This window comes from Anabrus simplex, chromosome 1, assembly GCF_040414725.1.
Source record: "Anabrus simplex isolate iqAnaSimp1 chromosome 1, ASM4041472v1, whole genome shotgun sequence".
In the NCBI taxonomy this organism is placed as follows: domain Eukaryota; kingdom Metazoa; phylum Arthropoda; class Insecta; order Orthoptera; family Tettigoniidae; genus Anabrus; species Anabrus simplex.
Window position 1 is genome coordinate 1,451,401,609 of NC_090265.1, and position 21,324 is coordinate 1,451,422,932.

The 21,324-nt window shown below is 39.9% G+C and overlaps 1 protein-coding gene across 1 annotated transcript; it reads right to left on the reverse strand.

Moving 5' to 3' along the window:
• Positions 1 to 318: 318 nt before the first annotated feature.
• Positions 319 to 20,886, reverse strand: LOC137496897 (cytochrome P450 6k1-like). Its single transcript, XM_068225953.1, has 2 exons — positions 19,983 to 20,886; positions 319 to 503 (listed from the first exon to the last, which is right to left on the reverse strand). The coding sequence occupies exons 1-2, from the start codon at positions 20,884 to 20,886 to the stop codon at positions 319 to 321; spliced, it is 1,089 nt and encodes a 362-aa protein (XP_068082054.1).
• Between the last annotated feature and the right edge of the window lie 438 nt (positions 20,887 to 21,324).

Below are 21,324 nucleotides of genomic sequence, written 5' to 3' on the forward strand. Positions count from 1 at the left end.
AATGACCGGTAGATATTAGACTAGACTGTCCAAGGTCTAGGTTTTTTGGACCAAGTGTGCCGTTTCCATTATCAGACCATTCCTCAGTTTGTCTTACCGTTAGAAATCTTGGACGAGCTGGGAATAAAATGTGGGTTCTCTGGGTAAGTGGCAGACACCTTACTCTTTCACCTCAGGGCTGGCTAGTGTGTTATAACGTTGCATTCAAATTTGAATCAATCATATTTTAGATTTTACAATATTATTACTCAGTTTAAAAGTATTAAAACCAACGGAAAGGCATCCAGTGGAGGTAGACAGACAGAATGCTTAGAGGACTCAGATTTCGAAGATGGCCTGTATCTTCTGGTAGAGAGTTTCGATGACAACGAAGCAAAGTTCAACACCCTGCAGTTTGAGGCTGCCAATGGAATGCCATGAATGATCAAAGAAATGTTGTACAAGACCAGGATCAATACTCAATTCTTTTTGGTCAACAAGGAGGTGGAACCACCGATGGAAAACTGCAAAGGAAACAGAAATAGGATTAACAAGGAAAAGCGAGCCTTTACGATGCTGCGAGCTATCTATAAATCACACGAGCTCTATCACCGTACAGAGACAAGCATCTTTAACATTACTGTGAAATGATAATGATAATATACTGAGTGGCCAAAAGTCACGGGAAGGGGTGTCCAATTAGAAAATGTGCCGTCTATGACCCCTGAGCGTTGCGGTTAGCTGCGGCGTAGCTGAGCAGTCTATCACAAACACAAGTGTCGTGAAGATGGCAACTCGTCGCGAGTTAACCAACTTTGAATGCGGGATGATCATCGTAGCACGGCGCAAGGGTCATAGCATTGCGGAGATTGCACGCGAATTCGGGTTTCCGAGGTCAACAGTGTCGGGGTTGGATCTTCAATATCGCTGAGAGAATGTTACCAACCGCGTAAACCACCGCACGGGAAGACCACAGGTGTTTAACAAACGGACATCACGTCGCCTCCGCAAAACTACACTGGGCGTTCGACTGGCTACTGTGAGTCAGATCACCGCCCAGTTGAATGTTGGGAGTCAAGAACCCATTTCTACCAGGACTGTAATGACGCAACTACACCGCATAGGCTTCACCAGCCGACGACCAACTCGTGTCCCTTTGCTAACACCTCGACACACAGGTCAACGACGTGCATGGGCCCGCGAACATCGTCAATGGAACAGAGGTGGCGTGTGGTATGTTCCGATGAATCCCAGTTCGAGTTGTATTGAGCTGATGGGCGCGTGAGAGTGTGGTGTTTTCCCCATGAAATTATGGATCCTGCATGTCAACAAGGTTGTGTCCAGGCGGAAGGCATCTCCGTTCTCGTCTGGGTGGCGTTCTTATGGTCGGAATTAGGCCCCATTGTCCGGCTGCAGAGAGCGCTGATAGGGGCACGTTATGTGGACATTCTTTCAGACCATCTGCATCCCTTTCTGGCCTTAGAGTACCCTGATAGAGATGATATGTTTCAACAGGACAAAGCGCCATGTCACCACTCTGTGGTGGCACGCAAGTGGTTGGAGGAGCCCTCCAGTGAAGTTACGACCATGGATTGGCTCTACAGATCCCCTGATCTTAATCCATTAGAGCATTTATGGGATACTGTCGATGCTGGTGAACGCTCCACGAACCCCGCATCAACAACACAAGGCTACTTGTGAGTAGCAGTGCAAGATGCGTGGGTCCAGATCCCTTCAGAACGATTCCAACACCTTGTAGAGTCCCTGCCTCGGCGTAATGCTGCCGTTTTTTGGGCTCGTGGAAGAGCAATTTGTTATTAACATCACGTTCAGTGTCCTCCCATGACTTTTTGCCACGCAGTGTAATAATAATAATAATAATAATAATAATAATAATAATAATAATAATAATAATAATAATAATAATAAAATTAATAATAATAATAATAATAATAATAATAATAATAATAATCATGGTGTATGGCCTCCGGAGTGGTGCAGGTTTTCAAATTGACGCCGATTGGTGACCTGTGCGTGTCTAAGAGGATGGGACCCTGCCTATGATAAATTCTAATGCTAAAAACGGCACACACTCCCACTCCCCAAGCCAGAAGAATTAACCAAGATTAATATCCCCGACCTGGCTTGGACCATATAGCCGTACATCCACTGTGCTGTAAAGCCGTGAAAGCCTGAAGACAACGAAACAACTCTCTAGGCCCCTACAAACGTTTGTTAACAAGTGTGAAAGGAGATTCTGAAAACGCATGCCTTTACTGGCGAGCGATAGCGTTTACAGTGTCTTATATCTTCTAGTTTGGTCTAGAACATTCTACTTTCATTGATTCGTCTCAGTTTTATCTTTCGCCTTAGCAATGTGAAAGTGACTGAGGTATGAGACATGCTAGTAATGCCATTCTTCATTCAGACAGTCCCTGTTATGAATGAAATCAAAATGTCACTCATAGGGTCATTTTTGTATACATTTAAGTCAGCTTGGCAGTCTGATATGTGATAGAAACTTATAGCTTAGTGAGGAAGGCAACGGGAAAACTCATCACTCCTCATTCCCCTTGCATTCTTCTTCAATGACGCCTAAGCCATCTGTGACAGATGGCTGCGGAGATGCTCAGGATGATACAAGAATTCGGGCTGAGTATTCAACATTACATATACATACATACATACGTACCTACATACATACATACATGCATACATACATACTGTACCCTGATGAGATAGGCCCCTAGTTTCATGATTTGATTTGATATGAGAAATACAGATATATAGGAATATTAAATGAATACAGTGGCAGTTTTGTGTGGACGGGAAAAATTTCGACATAAGCCAGCCGTGATCGCGACTGTCCGGCGCCACAATAAGCTTGTCATTAGGGGGAAAAGGTTTCCTGGTCAGAAGATAAGAGGATTAAATCTAGAGCTCACAACAACAGAATAATGACTACCAGGAAGTAGAAGAGTATATATTTCGGACCAAGGCCGAGCAGATGCATCACCAATACCGAGAATGTGACGTGGCAGTTTTTCCACGCCCGAGGCGTTTGGTGTGGTTACGTTTCAAGGGAGAGATTTCAAACTAACCGAAACGGTGTTGACCAATGAGAAAATATATCACAGGCCCGCAGATAAACCAACATAAGAAAAACTCAGAGTGAACTCCAGTTAGCTTCTCCGATAACAATAATTAAATTATTCCAACCACACAATTGAATAGAGGGGATTTTTGTGATATCGTTCCCATGTTGAATAATGGTAATCGTAATAAATTAAAGTAATGAATTCGTGGAAATGACCCACGCTATCTCGCCATTGGTCGAGATGAGCACGCCATCAGGGACGCCGAGTTAGCGCGCGAAAGGTGGAGGACAGAAATTAAGTGATATTTCCATGATCACCGAACGATAGGAGTTCAGAATACGACACATGAATGTGTATCGCCAGTGTATTAAGTGGGATAAAGCAGGAGATCCAAATCCACCTGCATATGCCGATTTATGAAACCAACCCCCCTCTCCAGGAAATGACCGCGGATGACCCCGGCGGGAAACCAGATCGTCCATAAAAGTCCAGAAGCGGACCTCACATCACTCAGTTCTTACCAGCCACCAGTCGTTATCGGTCACCAGTCGTGTCAGTCGTAATGAAGTAGTTGAGACTCTGATACGTTGACTCTGTAAGTCAGTACCTCGGGACGTATTCGGAGTCAGTTAGAGCTGAAAGTACGTGAATTATTCTTCTTGCTATTGGCTTTACGTCGCACCGACACAGATAGGTCTTATGGCGACGATGGGATGGGAAAGGCCTAGGAGTTGGAAGGAAGCGGCCGTGGCCTTAATTAAGGTACAGCCCCAGCATTTGCCTGGTGTGAAAATGGGAAACAACGGAAAACCATCTTCAGGGCTGCCGATAGTGGGATTCGAACCTACTATCTCCCGGATGCAAGCTCACAGCCGCGCGCCTCTCCGCACGGCCAACTCGCCCGGTACGTGAATTATTAGGAGAATGAATACGAACAGTGAAATTATCCATAGTACCGAGTGTGTATAATCAGTACAATTGTATGTTGAATTTAATGAATGTCATGTGTTTAAATAATAAATAACTAACGGAACGCCGATAGTACCTTTGGAAGGCAGTGTGCGGAGCCTGAAGTAAAAACCTCAAGATAGACGGTGAATAACTATCCGAGCAGGGAATTATAGGAGCTAGGCGATGATCAAGACGGCTTGAAAATAAACCAGGAAGTGCCGGTTGAAGACGCGATACGCGCCGGTTCAAATGAACGACATTTCGTCGTAATGTGTCACGACGTGTGTTTCGGGCGTATATGAAGAGTATAGGGACCGTGCGAATGGCGAGTGGTGTGCTCTTGCGACTACCTCAGAAAACGTTTGATGGGGTAAGCTGCTGGCCAGCGCTCCAGTTAGTTTATGTCGGTGTTAACTGAAAGAATGGAGAGTCGAAGGAGTAAAAGCAAACAAACTTTCACTCATCTCCCAGTAAGGAATTGACATTAACATTTATTGAAGGGGACTTCTACTTCAGATTAAAATGAACTAGCCTCGTTTTATTCACCCTGCTTTATTATGAGACATAAGGTGGATTTTACAGCATGGCAAGCCTCTCAACATTGGCCAAAACAGAGAAAGCAATGTCTCTTCAACCCCTGAAAGCGTTTGGGACCGAATACAATGTATCTTTGTCACTGTCAGTACGTCAGTGTGTAAAATAAAGAGGTAAAAGTGCATACACGTGCCCCTCAATGTGACAAGCAAGAAAGAGCTTTCTTAAGAAAAGAAATTTGCTCACTTCAGACATTGATATAAGAATTAGAAAGATGTTTTTGAAGACTTTCGTGTGGAGCATGGCATTGTATGGACGTGAAACATGGACGATAACTAGCTCAGAAAGAAAGAGAATAGAAGCTTTTGAAATGTGATGTTACAGAAGATTGCTGAAGATGAGATGGATAGATCGAATCACAAATGAAGAGATAATGAATCGAATTGGCGAGAGGAGATCGATTTGGCTGAATTTGACGAGAAGAAGAGATAGAATGATGCGACACATCTTAAGACACCCAGGACTTGTTCAGTTGTTGAAGGAAGTGTAGGTGGTAAGAACGGTAGGGGTAGACCAAGGTATGAATATGACAAGCAGATTTTTTTTGCTAGTTGTTTTACGTCGCACCGACACAGATAGGTCTTACGGCGACGATGGGACAGGAAAGGGCTAGGAGTGGGAAGGAAGCGGCCGTGGCCTTAATTAAGGCACAGCCCCAGCATTTGCCTGGTGTGAAAATGGGAAACCACGGAAAATCATTTTCAGGGCTGCCGACAGTGGGGTTCCAACCTACTATCTCCCGAATACTGGATACTGGCCGCATTTAAGCGACTGCAGCTATCGAGCTCGGTGACAAGCAGATGAGAGCAGATGTAGGATGCAGTAGTTCCGAAGAAATGAAAAGGTTAGCACAGCATAGGGTGGCATGGAGAGCTGCATCAAACCAGTCTATGGACTGATGACTCAAACAACAACAATCTTTGAACAATCTCATCATCATTCACAGCTTATCCCGCCTGCGCAGAGGAAGTACACTCAAGAAGTTGTCGCCATGAATTGCAGGTCGGTTGCCCTTCCTCACTCATTTATTTATAAACTGAAAATCTGCTGGAATTTCAACCACAGTCATCGGGAATTGAGGCAAGCCGCTCGCTACCTCCTTTGTAATAGTAGAATAACTTAAGAAAACTGGCTTGTTTTCCCTATTTTAGCTTAGCTGCTAGCCTCTGACTTTAGTGACCGTGGTTTGAACCCCAGTGTCACTGAAGTGCGATTTTCATTTGAAAAAATTGTGTTTCAGGAAAGGCATCCGAATTAAAATTCATGATTACAACTCTTATAAGACTCAGTGTATGCAATGGCCCCGCGCAATGATTCATTAGTGTATAACTAAAGTTATTGTGAATACATAATTAATTAACAATTTCCCGAAGTAGGAATAAAATATAGTAAATAACTTAATTTCAACGTTGTATGGTGGCTAATCAATACTCTTTTCCCTTAGACACTTGCCGTATATTTATTGCCCTAAACGTTCCTTCACGTCAAAGACATGGTTACTGCTATTTAAATCTTCACCTTTCTTTAGTGTGGATTCCCGGAAGTAATCGGAGTGTTGCACTGTCTGAAACCCTATATAAATTGTAGCGGTCGCTGCCACTGTCGAAGCCATTATTGTCTGGCTTTACCTCTTTATTTTACTATCACAAGTCAAAGCTTACTGCCTGGTTGCAATAAACTGCATTGTCAAAAGTCTCGTGTGTGCCCCATCAAACGACTGCAGCTGTTTCCGTTAGGAGCGCTAGCTACTAAAAATCTCGTGCGCGCACGGTCCCTATATTGTGCGAGTGTCAGGGGTCTAGGAGCACCTATAAGTGTTTTTTTTTTGTTATTAATATTTTTGTGTAAAATAGTGTAATAAGGTATTAATCATGGGTTGTCACCCAGAAGTGTTTTATGGTGTTAAATTTGTATTGTGCGGCATGATGGACGAGTAAATCACCATAGGGCCGTAAGGCCTATATCTCCTCCGCTACGAGACAATGGAATTCTACATAGGAATGAGTACACAATTCTGATATTGGGGAATGTTATCGCGACTAAACGGGGTTCAGTGTAAATTAATTATGGTTACTTAACATGGTCCGCTTCCCGAGTCCATGATTTTATTTTTTTGTTAGACGGACGAACTAATTTATATTAACGTAATAATGGGTTAGGTTAATTAATTTGAGTATTTGTTTGTTGTATATAATGTAAATATGGGATATATTTCTTTCAATTAATGCATGCTGTTTGTAATACTTTGAATTAAGTTCATTTCAAGTGTTAAAGTCTTTTTTTGTGCTGACCCATTTATTTGAATTTCATTCACTGCGGTGATCATTTGTATTTTAATTAAGAATAATTTCTATTAGACAGCCAGATTATGAAAGAGCCAGAGTATGGAAGATTTGTGTTGCGTACGGAAGGTCATTAAAATACTAATAATAATCATGTTTGTGAGTCGACAAAGGAAAGTAAAGTAATAATAATAATAATATTTGGGCGTGTGCAAGTTAAAGTATAATAATAATAATGACGGTGCTTCGCGAGTTAGCCAGTGCAAATATAATAATCAAAGTGGAGATGACATGTAGCGTTAAAGACTTTCATTCGCGTAGTCAGTTTGATTTTACGTAAATTTTTGATTTTACGTTTTTGGACTTTATTTTAACCATTAAAATTTTGTTTAAGAGCGATATAGGCACGTGAATTAGAATGGTCACGATATGTTAAAAGCCCAGAATGATTTGAGCCCATATTTAGAGTTGGAAGTCATGAGGGACGAATATCCGGCGTGAAATAAATTGAGCCGTATTGTTTGTAATGATGAAATAGATGAATCTCAAGGCCTAAGATGATATAAATGCATATGCCGGTGTTATTAGTGGTAGAATCCACGCACCGAGGATTATTTTATGAATTAAATGTTTGAAGAGTTCCGATGAAAGGAAATGGACTTCAAATTTGAAGGAATAGTTTAGCAATCGCCGGCATTGGAGGTATTTGCCCAGCCGCGATGTGCCATAGGTTGTGAGATGTGTCTTGGGAGGACAGGTGTCCCCATATAAAATTAACGGCAGTACGAAGTTGAAGGTACGGTCCCGAATACCGTGTTGTCCCGACCGATATAAAGCAGATCTTAGTGGTTCATAACGGGATTTAACATATGTGACTAAATTCTAAAGAGTGGATATTAAAATATCATCTTTCCATTTTTAATAATAATAATAACAATAATCATACTCCAAGTGAATCTTGTCTTAAATCGAGTGCTTAGTGCCAAGATAAATCGAAATTGTAAAAAGGGGTTATGCGTTAAACATATTAAGAGTGAACTACCGTGTAACAGGCGAATTTAAGTTTTTTAAAAATAATAATAATAATAATAATAAAAACTAAGCGACTTTTTTTTTGAAGAATAAATTTTTTTATATTTTGGACATAATAATGATGTTGGGAGATGAAATGAAAGATTTGAGATTTTTAACTAATAATAATAATAAATAAAATATTTGAAGAAGGAGAAGAAGAATAACCAATGAAGGTACTTTTTTTTTAAATTTTATTTTTTTGATGAAATTAATAAGAGCGAGAAGTTGAAGTATTATAGCGAGGTTGATTACGGGTTACGATAATCACGATTTCCACTATTAATAATAATAATAATAATAATAATAATAATAATAATAATAATAATAATAATAATAATAATAATAAAAATATTTATGAGGAAGCTGATCATTATATTGTGCGGATAATTTAGGAGGAAGAACTAACCTTCGTTTGAAACGCCGGCAAGGGTTGGCATATAATCATCCCGGATGACAAATGATAATAATCAAATACCGGATTATAATTGAAATTAATGATAATGATAAAATTAATTGATGGTAGTCAAAGTATATGCTAATGATCAGATAAAGAATGATAATGATATTATCTAATAAGAATAGGAGGATATGCTAGGGACAGTCATCCTGTGTCGAACTGCTCTGAACCACATGTTGGGTTTTCACGGGGAGATAGCGGTAGATACGTAAATAACCCACGGACGGCACATGTTTGCAGGGTCAGAGCATAGTAATGAACCTTTCCGTACGTCTTGTCGTATTGACAAGTGTAAATATTAAAGTAGCTTTTGAGTTAATGAACTCTACCTGGTGTGTTTGTGAATCTGGAAATAATAGGCTAGAGTTTGTCCGTATTATAAATTCCCGTTTTTTCGAGGCGATAACATTTTCTACGGTGGGTGTCCGGCTCACCAGAATGTACATACCGGAAGTGTCTCATGTCCAAACGGAACGAGGAGACGACAGTAAAAAGTTACTGTCGTGCCTTCGTTGCCGAAAGAAGATCTCCAGCGGTGAAACGTCCAATCATACGGATGTGAATTCGATCCCCAGTACCCAATTGGGACGAATTCACCAGGTGTTTTACACTACCAGAGTAATGAGATAAAATCCAAATATTATGTCATTTATTTTTCAGGATTAAAAGTGTCCCAATGTAAATTTGTCATCATGTGTAGTATGCAAAATAAGTTAATAAATTGCTCCTCATTGCAATTTCAATAGGAAACAGCTTCCATATCTTTTCATTGTAGTTAGTCCAGTATGCCCATGGAATTTAAGTTGTCACTTCCCAGTCCTATTGTGGAGTCAGAAATTTGTATCCATGAATGAGTCGTTCCCCGTAACCTTAAATTTTCATGCCCCGTTCATCCCTGTGTTCATTTGATGCGCCGATATATATATATTTTTTTATTTTCTTTATATAATTTTTTTTATCATTTTCGAACTGATCACCCCTGAGATAAATGCTAGTCTGGGACTCAGGAGGTGGGCGGGTTTAATACATACATACATACATACATACATACATACATACATACATACATACATACATACATACATACATACATACATACATACATACATACATACATACTGTATATGTAGACCCCACCCCGAACGAGGAGCTGTGGAGTATGGCTAGCCCCATTCCCAGATATATAGAGATGCGTCGTAGGTGTGCAGGGCACACGACGGTAACATGTACAACGAAGCGACTTTTCGCACTTTTATAATTCAATCCAAATATTCGAGAGTGATAAGCTGATAACCATGCCCCACACACCAGTATAATGGCCTGTGCCATTAACTTTGATAACAGATTTCCCATCCCCCCAGGCGAGAAAGAGTTGTATCCCCCTGACCCAAAGCCTCACGCTCCAGGATACTGCCCTTGAGATGCGCCTTGGGGAATTTTGATGATAATGGCAGGCTTCCAACTGCCATTCACAAACAAGTTCGGGAGTTTCTATTATAACGATAGGCTCATTTCCCTACTGCCATTCGCAACCAAGTTGGGCAGTTGTCATTATAATGACGGCCACTTTTCCTAATGCCAGTCACAATCCAATTAGGGAGTTTTAATTATAAAGGCAGGCCCGTCACAATTGAGATTTGGAGTTATGATTACAATGGCAAGGCTTCTTACATACTATAATTAATAAGTGTATAAATTTAAAAAAATTACCTACAGTCAAGAAATACATCTCTATCTAACGTACAGTATAATAGATCAAGACACGAACAAAGTCATAGGTCCAAAGTTGTTGATCTCTCCAAATTGAACAGCGATTGTGCTATCAGTTTTGTGATACGACTTATCGTTTAGCCACCAATTACCCCGAAACAAAGGCCTGCATCGTCATGAAAATTGCCTCCATATTTCGATATTTTACGGGGCCAATAAGTTACACATTTAAAGATCTTGGAATTTTTCCGACGGTTACAGGCTAAAAGTTATAATTTTGCTAAATTTCAATGTTCTAGCTCGTGTGGCAAATTGTGTTAGCCATCTTGATTTGTCGGGGTTTTAAAAATGAGAAGTTTTGGGAAATATTTAAGCCCATGGAAACTATAGTCGTCGCTTTGGAAAAATATATCCCAATTGCATTCTTATGCTGAGGCCCAAATATGAAAACCGGAAGTAGGTTTGATCCTGCCTCAGTTCGTTGGTATGAGAAGAGGTGTCGCTCATGGGATGCTGGAAATCTGCAAAGCTCGTGTCGGTAGATATGTTCCTATCTGGTACAATACCTGTTCATAAAATGTCTGGCTCTTCGGTGTCTTCGGAAACCTAGGGACGTAAAGCAACATTATTAAAAGAAGCCTCAGATGTCCTTGATTTTCAATGACGTTCTCCCTGCGACCTGAATCTGGCTTGTTATCGGCATCGCTTCCCAAATATCGTCCCAAATCTGAGCACTCTGAAACCGGCCTCACGTTCAGAAGCAGTCTGGGACGTCCTGGACGTGAATTTGTGCTTTTAGGCTTTCAACGAAATTTTCCATTGGCAGCTCGGCTTTTATTTGCTATAGAAAGAGGCACCAACTGTCGAAAGTTTCACAACCTATCTGCTAAATATGTTCTAGTTAACGGTACGTTGCGGGAATTAATTGGAGAAATCACAGACTACGAAGGAAAAAATGCACGAAAGAAATAGTGCATTACTAAAGGGAAAGAGAGTAAAGGTTTCTGGATTAGCACTCGCACTCATACGGAGAAATTAAGGAATAAAGTCATACAGTTAAGAAAGTTGACATTGATTTAAGATGGGATAATAGCTGAGGAGAGCCAGACAGGACAAATGTGTAAATACCCTATGGAAAAATGAAAAGTCCTTCACTAAAATGTGATTATATGAGTTACAGATTTAATAAAGCGGTAACAGAAGAGATATTTAGGCGCAGGGATTCATAGGTAATCAGATAAGAAGTTGACTTATGGTGTTAACAGTTAAGCCTCAAGAGGCAAGGCAGAAGCAAGAAATTAAAGCAGAAAACGAAAGTAAAAGAGAAATACAGTAAAAATTATAACAAATGCTAGAAAACACTTTACGGTGTGAAATAACGGGCTACACTCCGCGGTACTGTTGAAGTATTAACTATATTAGTACTATTCGAAGACGTTTGTACCCTGCAACGGTATTTCACAGATATCCCGCAGAATGGCAGCTTGATGGCTCTCTCGCCTTCTACCCAACGAACAACCACGAGGTTACAGGAATTATGACAAATGGCATTACGGTACTTCCCTGCTGGCAAGTGAGGAGTCTGACACAAGTAAGTGGAAGCAATGCTAGGCCTCAGCTATGATCTCGATGGTTGCAAACCCACGGTCCCAAGTTAAGAGCCCATGGGGCCTTTTTAAGTCGGTCAGCGAGGGTGTCGGTCAGAGCATGAAATCTGCAGAAAATAGCAATTTTCTCAGTCATTTCAAGAGTAAGCGAAATTATGCAGATAACAAAAAATATTTAAGATGAATGGATGTTTCACATATAGTCTATACATTTTAGAGAAAATTAATAGTGTATGAGAAATCTCCCTATAAACCTCCAGTCTGTTCCGCGATTCTTAAATTATATGCATATTAATACTTGCTCCTGGATGAGTACATTCTAAATATGAAGTTTGGTCGAGATTTATCCAGCCGCTTCGCCTTGGTGGTGGAACAGACAGACAGACAGACAGACAGACAGACAGACAGACAGACAGACAGACAGACAGACAGACAGACAGACAGACAGACAGACAGACAGACAGACAGACAGACACGAAAGCTAAAAAAAGGACTGATATGGTCTTCAGTTGACCTAAAACGGATAAATATCTGAAAAGTTGGCAGAATAAACGAAATTACAGACAGCGGAACCCCTGCAACTTTATATAGATTAAGACACGAATTCAAATGGGCTCTGCCAGCCGGTGTTGCCAAATCTGGACTTGGCTTAATACCGGCTTGAGTGCCATGTTGAGAAATCACCATCAAACACAACACACCAAGGGTGTCACCGTAGCTTACTTGCTATGGTGCGATCCTTTCCGCTCGGAGGTGCGTGTTCGAATCCGTACCGTAGCGAAGATTTCTCTTCCACTGGTGCTCTCAAGCCAGTCCATATAAATGTACCACTTAATAAAACGTACAGGAAATTTAATTTCCAATCTTTTATAATGGATGAAATATATTTACCGTACGACCTATTACAATGGAGAAATACACACATTTAGATTTTCACTGTTTAGTCCATACACCCGTGTGGACTGGGGCGGTATAATAACACTCACGGTATCCTCTGCCTGTCGTGAGAGGCGACTAAGAGGGTCCCCAGGTACTCTTAACTTGGGAATGTGGGTTGGCGACCATGGGGCACTTAGCCGAGTCGTGGCATAGCACCCGTTAGTGCCAGGCTTATCTCCGTGATCGCATCAAGCGCCTCTCCACAGATCATTGCAAAAATACCCGATCCTGCAGCTCTATGTTTTTATCCCTTCCTGTACAGAGAACAGCAATCTACACGAAATCATTCATCGTTACCGCAGCCCGACAATGGAATCTCTTACCAGTGGACGTCACAAGCATGTCCCGTAGCTCAGCTTTTAAAAGTGCCTGTGTCGAAATACTAGGTAAATATGCATGAATCATCAAATTATGACCTGAAAACACCTCCTCCTACAGCCTCCTCATCATCATTTCTCACATCCTTTCACAGATCAACTTCTTCTTTCTTTCTTCTTCTTACTAATCCTTCTCTTCACCCCTCAACTGAAGGCGATATTTTGCTGTACTGTAGAAATATGTACGTTTTCCAAACTTTCTTTTAAGTAGTAGTTATATCACTCATGTTTCATATATTTTAATGTACTCTACGTACGATGTGTATTATAGAGATGATAGGATATTTTAAGTGTGGTTACTTTTATTAATACTATTACCGTTATTATTGTTAATATAATCTATTGTGGTCATCAGTAGTTATTATTAACTTTGTCAGAATAAATAAAACATTTTTACCTATTATTATTATTATTATTATTATTATTATTATTATTATTATTATTATTTAATATATCCCAGCCGACCTCCCTTGGACAACTCTTGTTTTTTCTGACCCCGACGGTGTTAGACCATTCGAGGCCTGGGGAGTCTTTCATTTTCAAGCCCTTCATGGCCTTTGTCTCTCTTTGGCCGTTACCTTCAATTTTCGAAGTGTCAGACCCCTTCAGTTTTTTCTCTGATTAGTGTTAATAGAGGGTGGTTGCCTAGTTTTACATCCTCTAAAACCATAACCACCACCAACAGCAGAAGAAATACTCCGCTGATGGATATTCTTCCAGTCCACCAACGGTGAGCATCGCTGATACATAAATACCGTACAGTCGCCAACAGTGATGTGACTGTTTTTAATGCCGCTATTGAATGAATGAATGAATCATCAATGATCTGAATTTAGGGCTGTCGCCCAGCTAGCAGATTCCTTATCAGTTGTTTACCTAGCTTTTACTTAGACGTTTTCAAAGAAATTCGAAGGCTGTTGAAATGAGAAGGATAATACATTCAAAGGTATAGGGGTAGGGTTGAAAGCCTAAGCCCTAATTCCTAAGAGCCGAAAGAAAGAATATGCTATGATCTACAATGTCCTAAGCCTCTAAGACGACGGGTCTGCAGCTAAATGTTAGTATAACTATTAGGACTGCGAATATATCTGAAGAGGTGGATCTGCAGTCTGTTTCTTGATTTACCGGGCGAGTTGGCCGTGCGCGTAGAGGCGCGCGGCTGTGAGCTTGCATCCGAGAGATAGTAGGTTCGAATCCCACTATCGGCAGCCCTGAAAATGGTTTTCCGTGGTTTCCCCATTTTCAGACCAGGCAAATGCTGGGGCTGTACCTTAATTAAGGCCACGGCCGCTTCCTTCCAACTCCTAGGCCTTTCCTATCTCATCGTCGCCATAAGACCTATCTGTGTCGGTGCGACGTAAAGCCCCTAGGAAAAAAAATGTTTCTTGATTTATAATTATCCGTAGTCATCCACTGAAGTTTGTTGTACACATGACAACTAAGTATTCTTCATAACTGATGTCTGCTACCTAGTGGTTATATATATTATTACAACTGTAATTATTGAAAGCGTTCAAGCGAGTTAATTTGCTGTTAAATGAGTGGTGAGTCAAATTAATTCTCCTTTACAAGCATAGTAGGTGGCGATGGTTTTAACTATTTTATTTAGACCAACTGAAAATAGTTGATATATGACCCGTAGAGTGTCGCAGTGGCTGGTTATAAAACTAAATGCAACATTGCGTAGGAAAATGAAACATAAGAGAAGGAAGGTAGAATATCTTGCACAAAGGGGAGTGGACAAATATGTGATCTTGATCCTCTTACGAGAGGAAGAAGTCTGAGAAAACTGCTGTTGACCAACAATGAAAGAGAAAGAGTAAACAGGGGACACATTTCCATAATAATTGTCATCTTCTGATGTGAGATGGTGCTCTAATATTAAGAATTATTTATAGATCACTCTTCGACGTTTGTTTCAGAAACAGTGGGTCTTTCTACCTTTGACTGATACTGAACAGTTTAGGGCATTGTAAAGAAATCTTATCAATACCACATTGTGTTTGGTTACACAAGATCTGAACTGACATCCTGTAGGCATAAAGAGAGAACTTTGCATAAGAGGTTCGTACATTGAAATACTCTCCTCAAAGTGCACATGCTTTATTTATTCAAGAGCTTTCCTTTAAGCAGCTAACATTAGTTAAGTGCACCTACACCAAGTGAAAGCCTATGCTAATAGCGTTAACTGAAGCTTTTAACTTTGAAAGTTCCAGAAGTGTGAATATATGTTAGTGGAACATTTAGTCGTTCCTATTTCTCGTTGTCTAATTTTTCACCACATTTATATACAGAACATATTTCCCTCATATGATAAAGGGACATGTTCGTTAATAATCTACCGTACTTTTACTATCGCTAATGCTATTATACAGCGTATATTTTACTGCAATAAGACTAACTATGGTTACATACGGCTACGACGGAGAAATTTAGTAAGTAACGGAAGTGTCTCTTCTGGGCGAGTGACGAGGGCTGAATGTGAAGCTTAGGTGACGCACTTTGTTGAGTTCCGCTACAAAAGATCACTCTAATATCATCAATTAAATGCCTGTACTAACTGATAACAGTAGAAGAAATACTCCGCTTCTTTTTACCAAATATAATGGGTTACCGAAGTACATTCCTTTCGTATATTCAGCTAATGACGCCCATGGCCAATACGGTATAATGCCTGTTGTACACCATCAAATTTTTCTTTCAATAAAATACTTCACAAGAAAAATCGTCAAATCTCTTTGAAGATTGTTCAGTATTGTTGAAGCTTTGACAAGTTTTGAAAAAAATGGCTAGGTTGGACAGCAGTTTATTTATAAAAAGGAAAAAAAGGCAAGCAGCGGTTGTGCTTCTTGGACTAGGAGTAGGATATGTTCTTAAAAGGAGAGAAACACGAAACAGAGCATAATTTACATGGGGAAAGTATTAATGTGGTTAACTTTAACATATTTTTGCAATGGATTTACTGCCATAATACTGTATCATCTGCAGATGTTATATTGCATTTACCCACATGAAGTGAATAAAAATGACAACAATGTAACGGAAATTCATATCGTATTACATGAAAACATAACTTATTGGGAACTAGTGGCCCGTCGCAGCAATAGCGGTGAAGTTATTTCTTGTCTCATTGCTTTGCCAGCATTATGATATGATGTAAGATATGGGTTATTTAGCAAACTGTTGGACATTCTTCCAATTGTTTCTAGTTTAAGGCCATGGTCGCAATATTCCCAATCTAGACCTTTCCCATCCTTTGGTCGCCGAAAACCGGCAATATGTTAGAGCAAAGTAGGAACATGTTTGGATACCTTTCCGAGAGACTAAGTGTTGCAACAAAACGGACGTATTCTACATTGGCTGTTTGCAGATGATGTTACTTTGTACAGAGTAATAAATAAGTTACAAGATTGTGAGCGGCTGCAGGGTGACCTCGATAGTGTTGTGAGATGTACGGTGGGCAATGGTATGATGATAAACGGGGTTAAAAGTCAGGTTGTGAGTTTCACAAATAGGAAAAGTCCTCTCAGTTTTAATTACTGTGTTGATGGGATGAACGTTCCTTTTGGGGACCATTGTAAGTACCTAGATGTTAATGTAAGAAAATCCCTTCATTGGGGTAATCACATAAATGGGATTGTAAATAAAGGGTATAGATCTCTGCACATTGTTATGAGGGTATTTAGGGGTTGTAGTAAGGATGTAAAGGAGAGGTCATATAAGTCTCTGGTAAGACCCCAACTAGAGTATGGTTCCAGTGTATGGGACCCTCACCAGGATTACTTGATTTAAGAACTGGAAAAATCCAAAGAAAAGCAGCTGGATTTGTTCTGGGTGATTTCCGACAAAAGGGTACCGTTACAAAAATGTTGCAAAGTTTGGGCTGGGAAGACTTGGGAGAAAGGAGACGAGCTCCTCGGTTAAGTGGTATGTTCCTAGCTGTCAGTGGAGAGATGGCATCCTTCTCTGTTAACCATAACCACATTCCAGGGTCAGGTCCGTACTGTTTTAAGATTCAGTATACGAATAAGTTTGAGTGGTGTCTTTCAAAGTAGGAAAGATCACAATATGAAGATAAAGTTGAAAATATTCGTTTATAGGAAGGGGAGTTAGGGATTGGAATAACTTATCAAGGGAAAGGTTCAATAATTTTCCAATTTCTTTGCGATCATTTAAGAAAAGGCTAGGAAAACAACAGATAGGGAATCTGCTACCTGGGCGACTCCCCTAAATGCAGATCAGTAATGAGTGATTATTGATTATTATCACAAATAGCACATGACGCTGTACGCGGGAACACAGTAGAAACTATATGAGAACATGTTGAGGAACAGGGTAGAAATATAACGCGAGCTCATAATTTACCTCGAGAGAATCTAAAATTCGAGTTGTATTTAGTTTGACTCTTTATCAAATGACAAATAAATTAAATAAATAAATAAATAAATAAATAAATAAATAAATAAATAAATAAATAAATAAATTACACAAATAAATAAATAAATAAATAATAAAGGTTAATAAATATAAAGCAAATTAATAGTTCCATAGGTATTCATTACCTATTCAGAGAACAAAATATTCAGCACAGAAGTACATAATATAGAGTTTTATATTTCAGTTTCAACTCTTTGGGCCTGAGTCTCCCAAATACGTCGGCTGTCGGCTTCATTAGAATAGCACAGCCAATTACTATTCCATTCGTCATGTTCACCACTGCAGAATACCATACACTCAATTTTTGGTTTTCTTTTGTGAAATGTGAAATGAGTTCTGTTCCTTGGAGAGGACAGCCAAGAAGGCGTGTTTTTTTTAACGAATCACTGCAGATGTCAGATTTCGAACTAGGGATCGAGTTAATAATTTTCTCGATAGGGAAAGAATTCCTTTGGCTCGGAACACTATTTACGATGGAAAATACAGTAAATTATTCAGGGTAGGGTTATTAAATGAAATATCTATGCACTGCCAAGCACGACATTTTAATTTGTTTCCACAATGGTTTGGTCTGTTGTCCACAACCCCAAGTAAACGACGTGTTTAAAGGTATGACGCTACATGACAATGATTTCCTGTTCTTTGCATCCTTCTCTGTTAACCATAACCACATTCCAGGGTCAGGTCCGTACTGTTTTAAGATTCAGGGGATGATTCATAGGTACATTTTATATTTACTGTCTACTGAAAATTGCTGAGCATTATACGGCCAGTTTTATGTGATAGATTCAAGTCTTGTGAACAGAATTCCTCTCTTAAACTAGTGTGTAAAGATGAGGACAACTAATATCTTGGTGGAATGAGAGCAGCTTGTAACCATAAAGACAAGATTTATCAGAAATGGCTCCAAACAAGGGCTGATACAGACAGTGAATTGTACGTAGACGAAAGAAACAGAGCATCTTACATAGAGTAATAAGATTAGCATCTTGGCATCTTGGAAAGGAGGGTGCGATCAGTGGATGAGAGGAAGTTGGATGTAAACCTGCGTGGTTTCAGATCATAGAGGGGCTGCTAGGATCAGATTTTCAGTACACGCCTGTTAATTGAAAAATGCTACGAGAGGAATAGACAGTTAGGTTTATGTTTCGTAGATCTATAGAAAGCATACGACAGTGTACCGAAGGAATAGGCGTTCTCCATGCTGAAGACTATGGGATTAAGGGTATATTATTTAAATCTATCAAAGGCTTTTATGTTGACAATAGATTTGCAGTGAAATAGAATGGGTTTTTGGATCAGGGTACTTACAGGGGTTAGACGAGGCTGTAATCTTTCACCTGCTGAAAGTGGCAGGGACGGATTCAGTTAGGCGGAAATGTAGTAAGCAGTCTTGCCTATGCTGACGACTTTGTCTTAATGGCAGATTGTGCAATTAATATCTTGGAACTTGAAAAAAAGGTGCAATGAGTATTGTATGAAAATTAGCCTTCCGAAGACTAAATAGTTGTCAGTAGGTAAGAAATTCAACAGAACTGAATGTCAGATTGGTGAAGAAAAGCTGGAACAGGTAGATAATTTCAAGTATTTAGGATGTGTGGTCTCCCAGGATGGTGATATAGCAAGTGAGATTGAAGCAAGGTGCAGTAAATCTAGTGCAGAGGCTCGCAGTTGCGATCAGCAGTTTTCTGTAAGAAGGAAATCAGCTCCCGGACGAAAATTACTTCGGTCTGTTTTCAGACCACTTTGCTTCACGAGAGTGAAATCTTGTTGGATTCAGGTTATCTTATTCACAGGTTAGAAGTAAGTGACATGAAAGTAGTGAGAATGATTGCTGGTACAATCAGGTGGGAACAATGGCAGGAAGGTACTCGGAGAAGATAAAATCTAATTTAGGAATGAACTTGATGGATAAAGCTGTGCGCATAAACCGGCTTCGGTTTTGGGGTCATGCGATACAAATGGAGGAGGATAGGATGCCTAGGAGAATAATGGACTCTGTTGTGGAGGATAGGAGAAGTGGAGGAAAACCAAGACGACGATGATTAGATTCAGTTTCTATCGATTTAAGGATAAGAGGTATAGAACTAAATGAGGCTACATCACTAGTTGCAAATAGAGGGTTGTGGCGAAGTTTAGATAATCAGAGGCTTGCAGACTGAACGCTGAAAGACATAACGATCTATAATGCTATAATGATGGTGTATGTATATTTAACACTCGCCTCCTTCCTCATAAAAGAACACAAGGTTTATAATACTGTGTGATAGACGTTAAATAGTTCTCTAAAATATCCCAGAACATATAAAATACAAAATCCCACAGAAGGTACAAAAATGCTCCAACAGAGAAGCCCAATTTAGCTTTTCTTCTGTAGGATATTCATATCATAACTACTTTAACAATGTGACATCCCTGACAACAATACTTAAGTACTCCTAAGCCATATCCTTAATAATAGTGTTGTATGTACATACCAAAGCGTTCCTCGTTTTTGTTTCCAGCGGCTGCGACATCGCTCCTGATTTGGGTCCTAAGCTGCATGAGAAGCTGCAGGAAATCGTTCCTCATCACTCCGTGCTTCTCCCGGTACTCCACCGTCTCTTTTACGACGGACGTAAAGAACCTCGTCACTTCCTTGCCAATAATGCTCACGTTGAGGATTTTAGCCAAGGTCGGAAGAAATAGTTGCATGTATTTTCGTAGTGCGCTAGCAATGGTAGGATCGAACATTTTTCTCCCCATTTTCCTGAACTCTGAGTCAGGGTCAGTCATCGAATTGGACTGAATTCCAAACGCACACGTACCAATAATGTCCGTCGAAAATTTAGCTAACACCTCTTTTAGTTCTACCTCTTCTCCTCTCTTGGCTGATTCTAGGAGGAAGGACTGGAGAGTTTCAGAACATTCTTCCATTAGATGAAACATTTGTTTGATTTTTACAGATGTGAAAGATGGTGTTAATTTTGTACGTAGAATCCTCCACCTAGGCCCACCTAAAGTAAATATATTGGCTGTGAGTGGGTCTCGCTTTTCGTCTAATTTAAATCCCCTGTGTTGAGAATGCTGGAAATCTTTGGCTAGAAATATTTTGATTAGTTCCGGGTCCCGTAACAGAAGAGCTGGTGTCCTGGACTGATATAGTCCAGCAAATGGATGGCCTTCAAATTCATGATAGAGCTTTTGAAACATCTCCGCTGTTGACGTGCGAAGCAAAGTTAAATCTCTAAGATTGCCAAAGAATGGTTCTGGTTTCAAATAAGGAACTCCCTTTTTCTTCCAGTAATTGAAATTTCCATTGAAGTACCAATGTACCACTGCCAAGAAGCTGAGTCCAGAAACGAAGAAACCAATGTATAAAGGTTCTATAAAGAACTCCATCATGAAGATACGATGCCGCTAAAAATCCTCCGACACCTGAAAGCAGAATAACAATGTCGCGTTAGTGGTGTTCGTACCAAAGTATTATACTCATTCTGATCATATCTATTTATGTCTGTTGATTTTGAACAATAACCTGATACTTCCTCCTTATAACGGAGAAGACAAATAATGGTCTATGTCGGGTTCAGTTTATTTTTGTATCTCTGTCTGTTATAGCATCACTGGAAAACGGATAGGGGGATTTTCATGAAACTTAAGTTTAGTGAGTGGGATCTTGACTATAACTTGGTCAAAAATAACATTTCCGCAGCAAAGTGGGGATTAGAATGCGCCTAGAATATAAAAGTCGATGTATCTCTCTGATACGTAAATTTCTCATGACATAATTTAATTAAAATATGACACAAATATTTTGTTTTTCCGATACAGGGAGAA